The sequence below is a fragment of the Chiloscyllium plagiosum genome, chromosome 1 (assembly GCF_004010195.1).
Source record: "Chiloscyllium plagiosum isolate BGI_BamShark_2017 chromosome 1, ASM401019v2, whole genome shotgun sequence".
In the NCBI taxonomy this organism is placed as follows: domain Eukaryota; kingdom Metazoa; phylum Chordata; class Chondrichthyes; order Orectolobiformes; family Hemiscylliidae; genus Chiloscyllium; species Chiloscyllium plagiosum.
Window position 1 is genome coordinate 86,341,822 of NC_057710.1, and position 11,213 is coordinate 86,353,034.

The 11,213-nt window shown below is 41.8% G+C and overlaps 1 protein-coding gene across 2 annotated transcripts; it reads right to left on the reverse strand.

Annotated features, from left to right (window-relative positions):
- Positions 1-1,891: 1,891 nt before the first annotated feature.
- srd5a3 (steroid 5 alpha-reductase 3) lies at positions 1,892-10,069 on the reverse strand. Of its 2 annotated transcripts, XM_043690753.1 has the most exons (5): positions 9,819-10,067; positions 9,094-9,245; positions 4,176-4,367; positions 3,476-3,607; positions 1,892-2,374 (listed from the first exon to the last, which is right to left on the reverse strand). In XM_043690753.1, the coding sequence occupies exons 1-5, from the start codon at positions 10,022-10,024 to the stop codon at positions 2,115-2,117; spliced, it is 942 nt and encodes a 313-aa protein (XP_043546688.1). In that variant the 5' UTR covers positions 10,025-10,067; the 3' UTR covers positions 1,892-2,114. The 2 variants fall into 2 exon arrangements, with proteins under 2 accessions (XP_043546688.1, XP_043546696.1); XM_043690761.1 differs by lacking the exon at positions 3,476-3,607 and having other exon boundaries at positions 9,819-10,069.
- Between the last annotated feature and the right edge of the window lie 1,144 nt (positions 10,070-11,213).

Consider the following 11,213-nt stretch of genomic DNA (forward strand, 5'->3'; position numbering starts at 1 on the left):
GTTCATCTATAGCAATTCAGAAGCATATTTTTAATGCTATTTACCCTCGAGAGTATTCTGATCACATACTAGAACATGCCTTTTCACATTTGCTCTTTGCAGGAGTAAGCTGGAAACTGTTATTGGTAATAGAAGCAGATAGTTGGAAGTGGAAAGGAAAACCACCGCAGGATTGTTTTAGGGACAGAAAAAAAAGGCATCAATTAGATAGACAGCAATGGAGTGACAAAGAAGGGCACTTCACAGACTGCAACTAGTTAAGTTTGGGATACCTGATCGGTATGGATAAGTTGGATCATAGGGTCTGTTTCTATGCTGTATCACTTTATGACTCGAAGTAGTGAGTTGGAATTACCAGGCATAATAGAGCTCAGGTTAATGGTATAGTAGAGTGCACAGTATAATTGTACAAAAGTAGTACTGCACTGGGAATTCAGAGTGGGAGAACAGTATTGAGACAGAAAGTGATACAAATAACTATTACTCAAAAAATTTAGGAGAATTCTAACATTTATTTTCTAGAAATACAGCTATTACAATCACAAACTTAAAGTGATAATCATGCAGATATTCTAATATAAACTAACTGGAGCATTTAGATGATAGCTGAAAATGTGTTGCTGGAAAAGCGCAGCAGGTCAGGCAGCATCCAAGGAACAGGAGAATCGACGTTTGGGCATAAGCCCTTCTTCCTGAAGAAGGGCTTATGCCCAAACGTCGATTCCCCTGTTCCTTGGATGCTGCCTGACCTGCTGCGCTTTTCCAGCAACACATTTTCAGCTCTGATCTCCAGCATCTGCAGTCCTCACTTTCTCCTCGAAACATTTAGATGATATATTGACAAATTGCATTGTTGTAATCATGTTACAAAAATTAATGTATAGAACAACAGTTAACAATGATCTAAAAGATCAGACATGATTCCTGAGATGATGATGAGCAGTTGTAATTCTATACTTGCCTTTGGTTACAGCATCATATAAAAGCAAAACTGGCACTTTTCACAAGAAGACTCATTTGAAAGTACCTTAACATAGTTAAAAGTTCAAATAAAATTATTTATTTTGAAGATACGTCTTCGTGAAAGGTTGGCTTGTCCAATATTGAAAAGGATGCTTTCTTTTATATCTGACTATCGCATAAATTCAGGAACTTTAAAAAATCCAATTCACTGATGACACTATTCTACTTTAGAACTGAGGTGTGGCACATGGCGCTTAATTTAGATAAATGCAAAGTATTGCACTTTGGCAAGGCAAATCAGGGCAGGAATTAGACACTTAGTGGCATGGTTCTGGGGAATGTTGTTGAACAAAGAGACCTTCATAGTTACTTGAAGGTGGAGTCACAGGTGGACAGGGCAGTGAAGAGGTATTTGGTACACTTGCCTTTATTGGTCAGTAAATTGAGAATGGGGTTGGGATGTCATGTTGCAACTGTATAGGACACTAGTTTGGTCATGTTTACAGTGTACCATTTCCCTTCTATAGGAAAAATGTTGTTAAACATGAAAGGGTGCAGAAAAGATTTACAAGGATGTAGCTGGGATTGGAGGGTTTGAGCTCCAGGCTGGGGCTAATTTCCCTGGAGTGTTGGAGGCTGATGAGTGACCTTATAGAGGTTGTTAAAAATCATGATGGCATGGATACAGTGAATAGCCAAGGTCTTTTCCCAGGGTAGGATAGTCCAAAACCAGGGCATAAGTTTAAGGTGACAGGGGAAAGATTTAAAAGAGACCTACGTGGCAACATTTTCATGCAGAGGGTGGTGCATGTATGGAATGATCTGCCAGAGGAAGTGGTGGAGGCTGGTACAATTACAAAATCTAAAAGTCATCTGGATGGGTACACAAATAGGAAGGGTTTAGAGGGATATGGGCCAAATGCTGGCAAATGCGACTAGAATAATTTGGGATATCTAGTTGCATGGATGAGTTGGACCAAAGGGTCTGTTCCACACTGTACAGCTCTATGATTCTAGAAAAGGATGATCTCCAAGAAGAAACATTTGTTAGGTTTTATAATTGCTATTGGTAAATTTTAAACCAGAAAATAGAACAAAATAACAGGTAAGCATCAAAATCTGTAAGCTACAATAACATATTCAAAACTGGGTTAAAATATAAAAGGTATAAATGCCTTCCGTATTTTTGGGTAGTTATTAAACTTCTTCACGTAGAATTCATGACACAGAATAGCCATCATTGCATGGCTGAAAAACACATATAATATTACAAACCACCAGGTAAGGTGTCGTCCTTCAAAGGTCACACTGATAGCAAGGTAGATCAACAGTTCAGCTAAGTAATGTGGGCAGGAAACTACTTCAAACCAGTCACCATATGGGATGCTATGCTTGAAGTGAATCACTTCACCTATATACAATAAACATAAACAGTTCATTATGTTAGTGAAATACATCAATGAAACCTCTTAGCACAGCACATTGTTTAGTATGCACTCCAATTTGAAGATTATCCTAACAAACTAGATAATCGTTTCCCACCTTAAACCGATCAGAGGGAGAAATAAAGATAAACACAAATTGAAATAATAACTGCAAATTTCAATGACTAATATAACTCTCTCTTTACTGCACGGAACCGACTTTTACTAAATCACCTCGTTGAATCATATTGCCTTTCAATGTTTCCAATAACTGGTCACCAACTACAAGCACTTTATCCTTCCATAATAGGTAGTCGATGTGGCCTTTCATCTATGGTTTTGTGAGCACTGTTTTTTTTATTATAGCCACACCATTAGTAGAAAATACACAGTGAAAGTTGGACATTTTCACATCGATTTAAGGGGGAATCAAAAATCACAAAGCGACAAGCTCAATCAATCCAAGCATTCTCTTTGCTGGTGATCTGCCGAATGTTTAGGATTATACACAAAGAATGGCACATGAGCTATTTCCTCCTTTTTTTTGAAGGGAAATAAAGAGGGTGAAGGAAAGAGACATGAAACTGTATTACAGTATGAATCAGTGAATGCTTTCAATGAAGAGATGAGGTTACTGAGGAAATTATTCTTGAAGGTAATAACTGCAATTAAATTTTCAATCACCTGTTGGTCTGTCAGGTCAAATGAATAATTATTACAAGAATCACTGCAACAAAACGTGTGCTGACTTAAATGGCTCTCTGTGTAATATACTTATGTGATATGCGAACATATTAAATATAACAAAACAAAGAATGCAGATCCTGGAAATCTGGAACAAAAACAGAAATTGCTGGAGAAACTCAGCAGATCTGATATTGTCTATGGAGAGAAAACTGAGTTCTGAAGGGTCACTGGAATCAAAACATTAACTCTACTTTCTCCCCATGACATGTGAATATTTGAGGTTAAGTCAATCATTGCTGAATTTACAGAATTCAAAACAGCTTTGCTTGAAATGTTATAGATGTGCCAGCAGTTTCACATACAGACTTCCTATTTGCAGAAATATTGTGTAGCATTCTTACCCATTTTGTTCTTCCTAAGACTGGCCAATATCACATGACTCCTGTGGTGATGTAATGTTGCCCACAAAAACAGCGTTATTCCAGCTGCATGGTACCACTTCCCTTGTGCAAATAGGTCTCGAATCGCATACACTACACAAGGTAAAATAGTGACTAAAATATCAAACATTTTATACTATACTTCAGCAACTAAATATACTCAGTCTACTTGCACACAATCAAAAGGCTCCACTGCCAATGCAAATAGCTCTTTAACATTAAAACATTGAAGGAGAAGTTTATAAAGCACCCATACTTTGTACATTTGAATGTCAGCTATAACCAGGGCAAACTCAAATCTTTTGTTAAATGGTTTTCTGAAAGGATTCATAAGGCTTGGATTTAGTATACCTCAATTAGGAAATACTCCGAAGTTATGTTACACTTGCATTTAACTGTCCAGCCAAAATTAAAGTAGCAGCATAACTTCATTGTTTTATTTATTTCGACACTGTACTTCACATCCCGATTTCTGGCTTTAACTATGCACAACGAAAGAAGGTTACACAGCAATAACATCACAGAATGATAAAGCACAGAAAATGTCATTCAGCTCAATCTATTTGTGCTGGCTCTTTGGGAAAGTGGGTGCATGGCAGACAAAATTCAGCATAGTAAAGTTATCCACCTATATACGTAAATCATGTGGAAAAAAACCTACCTTTGGTCCCAAGAACTGGTCCTTCACAATGCACTGTTAAACCAACAAGCACATAATAAACCAAACCCCAGCAATACTGTACTGGATGAATGACTCCACTTGAAAACACAGAGATGAAAAGGCATTCTGTAAGGCGTCGAACAGCTTGTACACATAACATTATTTGAACTAACAGAATGGATAGTTCATCACCTGAAAAAGAAATAGAAAGATATTAAAAACATTTAAAATATCTACCAGTAACTATCCTTAGCTGTGTTCATATTTTTCCAACACTAATGTTTGCCTTGGTTCAGTACCAGAGTTGTCTCTTATACAAAAGCCACTTGAGGTTTCAGCACTATATTCACGTGCAATTGAGAGACTGCTATACTGTCAGTGATCCTAAGTAGACATAAAAGATTCCATGTACAAATCAAAGTTCAGTATTTTCCACTGCACACATTTTGACCTGGCCTCAATCACAATTACTCTAATTGATCTTCAAAACATTTGTATAATTATTGTTGATGCAACCTTGCTTTGCACCACTGAGTGTCCACATTTTTCTACATTATATCAGTCAAAACATTTGAGCAGTATTTCAATGCTTGGAAGTATGTTGCAAGGTTATGAAAGACATCATAATTATAAAGTTCCTTTTTTATGGCATACTACATGGTTTGCAAGTTGGTTGCAAGACTCAGTGTTATCACAGTTCAGGACTGGTATCATACACAGACATTTATCTATTCCAAATAAGTAAGCCAAAATAAAACAGAACTGCAGATCCTGGAAATCTGAAACAAAAATAGAGAGCACTGGAGAAATATAGCTGGTTGAGCTGCAGCTGTGGAGGTTAAGAACTAGAGTTAATGCTTTGAATCCAGTGACCAAACATCACAACTTTCTTAAAAATCACATAACACCAGGTTATAGTCCAACTGGAAGCACTAACTATAGGAGCGCTGCTCCTTCATCAGGTGATTGTAGAGTACACAGTTGTAAGACACAGAACTTATAGCAAACGTTTACAGTGTGATGCAACCGAAATTATACATTGAAAAATACCTTGATTGTTTGTTAAGTCTCTCATCTGTTAGAATGACCATGTAGTTTCACTTCTTTCATATGTAATATCCATTCTCAGGTTAACTTTAACAACTGGTGTCAGCCCAGATAATGTGTTGAAGGTGTTAGCCCCCTGCGTGCTGCTGTCTGTGCTATAATGTTTACACTGTTTTTAATGTAAAAAAAATGAATTAACAGAATCTTATATGGATTCATGCAGTTTTTGAGCAAAGTACAGATGAGAGACTTAAACAAACAAGGTTTTTTCAATGTATAATTTCAGTTACATCACATTGTAAACTTTTGCTATAAATTCTGTGTCTTACAATTGTGTACTCCACAACCACCTGATGAAGGAGCAGTGCTCTGAAAGCTAGTGCTTCCAATTAAACCTGTTGGACTATAACCTGGTGTTGTGTGATTTTTAACTTTGTACACCCCAGTCCAACACCGGCATCTCTAAATCATGACTACCATCGACACCACTAACTGCCGGCTTAAAGTGGAGAGGATCTCCACTTTATCGACATAGACATCAAATTTCTACAGAAATGCAGGCAAGCAGGAAAGATCCGAAAAGGATTACGGATCACGAACCCATTCACATCAACCTACAACACAAACTACGCAGAGAGACTTTGGCGCAGCACCTCTCGCAAACTTCTTAATCATCTCGTGCACCAGCTCTACAGCAGACGCCACAACTTTGAAATTCAGACGGAGTCCACTCTCAGCCTGCACTCAGGATATAGCAGTACAATTACATGACATTGCCAAACAGACAAGGCGACAAAACTACACCACGTACCTGCACACCAAGAACAAAAAAACTGGAGTAACTTGGTATTTTCACCAGTAGTAGTGAAGCCCACCCTGGCACCACAGTGGATAACATTATCACTGCAGGGAAGTCTATTGTCAACTTATCGGATCACACCCTTCAAACGGAAGAGACTGAAGTCCTGAACAGGGATTTCAATTTCTGCCCCACCACCAAAATGGACAGCTTGGTTCTGGCAGCAGACACGGAGGAATTCATCAGACGAGTGAGACTCCGGGAATTCTTTCAAGGTGCCAGCAGTGATCCCAACGAGCCCACCGACGAACTGGAACAGTCATCAGGGGGAACCATAGAGAAGTGACCAAAGGAGGAGTCAACTTGGACCCCACTGAAAGGCCGCTGTCCTGGGCTTGATATGTATAATCAAACTGTCAGGAAATATATAAATGCCAGATTCATCAGCCGTACCCACAAAGTAGAGCAAAACATCACCCGCTCACAACGCAACGCCATCCAGGCTCTCAAAACCAATCACAACATTGTCATCAAACCAGCAGATAAAGGAGGAGCCATTGTCATTCAGAATAGAACAGATGACTGCAAGAAAGTGTACCGACAACTGAACAACCAGGAACACTACAGGCAATGACCAGCTGATCTGACCAAAGCACACACCCACTAACTAAACACATTGATCATGACTTTGGATCCAGTCCTTCAGAGTTCCCTACACGCCCTCATCCCACGTACTTCTCATGTAGACGACTTCAACTGCCTTCCAAAGATACACAAAGCCAATACACCAGGACGTCCCATCGTATCGGGCAATGGGACCCTGTGTGAGAACCTCTCTGGTTATGTTGAAAGCATCTTGAAACCCATTGTACAGGGGATCCCCAGCTTCTGTCATGACATATGGATTTCTTACAGAAACTCAGCACCCACGGACTAATCAAACCAGGCACATTCCTTGACACAATGGATGTTTCAGCACTCTACACCAGCATCCCCCACTATGACGGCATCGCAGCAACATCCTCAGTATTCAACACCAACAACTGCCAATCTCCGGAACGCTAACCTACAACTCATCCACTTTATCCTCGATCACAACGTCTTCACGTTTGACAACCAGTTCTTCATCCAGACACAAGGAACAGCCGTGGGGACCAAATTTGCACCCCAATATACCAACATCTTTATGCACAGGCTCGAACAAGACTCCTTCTCTATGCAGGATCTCCAACCAACACTATACACCAGGTACATTGACAACATTTTCTTCCTCTGGACCCATGGCGAGGAGTCACTGATAAAACTACACAGTGATATCAACAAGTTTCATCCCACTGTCAAACGCACCACGGACTACTCTCTACTATCTGTCTCATTCTTGGACACATGCATCTAATCAAGGATTGGCACCTCAGTATCTCACTCTACTGCAAACCCACAGATAACCTCACAGTGCTACACTTCTCCAGCTTCCACCCAAAACATATTAAAACAAACATCCCCTACGGACAAGCCCTACATGTACACCAGATCTGTTCAGATGATCAGGAACGTGATGGGCACTTGGAAGTACCCAGGGATGCCACCATAAGATCGGGGTACGATGCTCAACTCATCGACCGCCAGTTCCAATGTGCCACAGCAAGGAACTGTAATGACCTCCTCAGGAGACAGACACGTGCTTCAACCGACAGGGTACCTTTTGCTGTCCAGTACTTCACAGGAACCAAAAAACTACGCCATGTTCTTTGCGGCCTGCAATACATTATCAATGAGGATGAGCACCTTGCCAAAACCTTCCCCACACCTCCACTTCTTGCCTTTAAACAGCCACCAAACCTCAAATAGATAATTATTCGTAGCAAACTACCCGGCTTCAGGACAACTCCATACAACCCTGTCACGGTAGACACTGCAAGATGTGTCAGAATGTGAACATGGATACCACCATTACACATGGAGACACCTCCCATCATGTATGTAGCAAGTACTCATGCGACTCAGCCAACTTTGTCTATTTCATACACTGCAGGCTAGGATGCCCTGAGGAGAAACTGAGGTCTGCAGATGCTGGAGATCAGAGCTGAAAATGTGTTGCTGGAAAAGCGCAGCAGGCCAGGCAGCATCCAAGGAACAGGAGAATCGACGTTTCGGGCATAAGCCTGAAGAAGGGCTTATGCCCGAAACGTCGATTCTCCTGTTCCCTGGATGCTGCCTGGCCTGTTGCGCTTTTCCAGCAACACATTTTCAGCTAGGATGCCTTGAGGCATGGTAATTGCAGAGTTACATTGGACTTTGCTCAAAAACTGCATGAATCCATGTAACATTCTGTTAATTCATTTTTTAAGATTAGAATGAGTCTGACCATTGTGGCACAGACAGCAGCACATAGGGGGCTAACATCTTCATTAGCTGGGCTGACACCAATTATTAAAGTTAACCTGAGAATGTAACTTTTAAAAAAAAAAGTTTTGTGATTCTCATATGAAAGATGTGAAATTAACATGACCATTCTAACAGACGTGAGACTGAACAAACAATCAAGGTATTTTTCAATGTATAACTTCCGTTACATCACATTGTAAACCTTTGCTGTAAATTCTGTGTCTTACAATTGTGTACTCCACAACCACCTGATGAAGGAGCAGCGCTCTGAAAGCTAGTGCTTCCAATTAAACCTATTGGACTATAGCCTGGTGTGTGGATTTTAACTTTGTACACCCCAGTCCAACACTGGCATCTCCAAATCATCACAACTTTCTATTTTTGTTTAAGCCAAAATGTTTGCTTAAAATATAACTCTGTTGAAATTACATTGCATCCTAAGGATACACTTCTTCAATGAGCGTTGAATAAATTATACTAATTTCTAGTAAGTTTCCAATTCCAAGAATAAATTCGATTGAGTAATTTCAGAACAAGTTTCCCCTTTTCTTCTGATTTCCTATGAACAAGAATTGAACTCTTATTTACACAACAGTTTAACTTATTATTTACTGCAAATACACTGCCCCATTTTCAAACATCCCTGTACTGTTTTATTTGTGCAGTAAAGAGTACTTTAATATTTACCAGATGTTAAATGTAATACGTTCCCACAAAGCAAGTTTAGTACTCTTTGAAGCCACATTGGATATGGATACCTCAAAAAGAGACTTCGGCAAGTGATTCCAAGTAGAACAGCATTCCAAATTACTGAAACCATGTAAAAATGAGTAAACCATCTGTAGAACAGGTAGAAAAGCAATGTAAGACAGTTAACTGTAACTACAACCAAAAACATTTTTTTGTATAAATGTCTGTGCTTGCATTGCAACAAGAGACAGCAATGAAACATGTAATATCAGCATCAGTTCAGATTACTGCTTCTGGCCGATCCAGCCCATCCAGCTGCTGGCCCTGGACAGTGGGAGACCATTCAGGCCCCTCCAGCTGCTGGCCCTGGACAGCAGGAGATCTTTCAGCCCCTCCAGCTGCTGGCCATGGACAGCAGGAGACCATTTACCCCCCTTCAGCTGCTGGCCCTGGGCAGTGGGAGACCATTCAACCCCCTTCAGCTGCTGGCCCTGGACAGTGGGAGACCATTCAGCCCCCTCCAGCTGCTGGCCCTGGACAGTGGGAGACCATTCCGCCCCCTCCAACTGCTGGCCCTGGGCAGTGGGAGATCATTCAGCCCCCTCCAGCTGCTGGCCCTGAGCAGTGGGGACCACTTGGCCCCTCTTGGTTGCTGCCCATGGGTAGGAGACCACTCAGCCCCTCCTACTGCTGGCCCTGGCCATCACTTTCCTTCTCTTTACCTTTTCGGGAGGTCCAGGCGCTGCAGCCACGCCGGCCGCTGGAAGAAATACTGTTTACTTTTACCGTAACGCATGAAATCCTGGAATAACAGCGCGAAAATTCCCAAACCTGACCACACATTGTGAAAGATCACGCAGAATAAGAAAATCGCGGCGAAAACTAGCCAAACAACACCGATTACACTCAGTTCAGAGACTGACAACATCCCCAATAGACAACAGTCCCAGATCCCAGCCCGGGAACGAGCGTGCGCAGACCCGGGCCCGGGAACGAGCGTGCGCAGAACTGGGTCCGGGAACGAGCGTGCGCAGACTCGGGTCCGGGAAAGAGCGTGCGCAGACCCGGGCCCGGGAACGAGCGTGCGCAGAACCGGGTCCGGGAACGAGCGTGCGCAGAACCGGGTCCGGGAACGAGCGTGCGCAGACTCGGGTCCGGGAACGAGCGTGCGCAGGCCCGGGTCCGGGAACGAGCGTGCGCAGAGTTTGCCTCCCAATTCTGTCAATTCCCATTCATTATGACCTTATCTCATACAAAATTAAAAATCACACAACACCAGGTTATAGTCCAACAGGTTTAATTGGAGATGGAAATGTGTTGCTGGAAAAGCGCAGCAGGTCAGGCAGCATCTAGGGAACAGGAGAATCGACGTTTCGGGCATTAGCCCTTCTTCAGGGCTTCCTGAAGAAGGGCTAATGCCCGAAACGTCGATTCTCCTGTTCCCTAGATGCTGCCTGACCTGCTGCGCTTTTCCAGCAACACATTTCCATCTCTGATCTCCAGCATCTGCAGACCTCACTTTCTCCTCAAAGGTTTAATTGGAAGCACACTAGCTTTCGGAGTGACGCTCCTTCACCAGGTGACTATCACCTGATGAAGGAGCAGCGCTTTGAAAGCTCATGCTGCCAATTAAACCTGTTGGACTAGAACCTGATGTTGTGTGGTTTTTAACTTTGTACACCCCAGTCTAACACTGGCACCTCCAAATCATTATCTCATACACACTGAACTACACTACACAGTGTTCACCATGATCCCATTATCTTTCACACTGTATCACTTTACCACCCAAAAGGTTAACTTCGATTTCTCTGCACAGATGCTGCCACACCTGCTCAGCTTTCCCAGAAATTTCTGTTTTTGTTTCTGATTTACAAAATCTGCAGTTCTTTCAGTTTTTTACTTTACAACATCTACCGTGTTGTAGTTAAACCTTGGTTTGAGCATTGCTAGCCAGGCCAGCATTTATTGCCCATCCCTAATTATCGTGGGGAAGGCAGTGAACCGCACAGTCGTGGGAATAGCTATTGTGCAATCAGGAAGGGATTTCCGGGATTTTGACTAAATACTGTATATACTTCTGTAAAAGCAAAAATTTTCAGACTATTTTTACGGGT

What these genes read in the sequence shown, in the direction of transcription:
- srd5a3 (XM_043690753.1), bottom strand. Translation starts at nt 10,024, where the DNA reads ATGTTGTCAGTCTCTGAACTGAGTGTAATCGGTGTTGTTTGGCTAGTT. An exon ending in CGTATTACATTTAACATCTG is followed by an intron (nt 4,368 to 9,093) that starts GTAAATATTAAA and finishes TTTCTTTTTCAG; the next exon opens with GTGATGAACTATCCATTCTG. An exon ending in TCTTAGGAAGAACAAAATGG is followed by an intron (nt 2,375 to 3,475) that starts GTAAGAATGCTA and finishes TATTGTATATAG; the next exon opens with GTGAAGTGATTCACTTCAAG.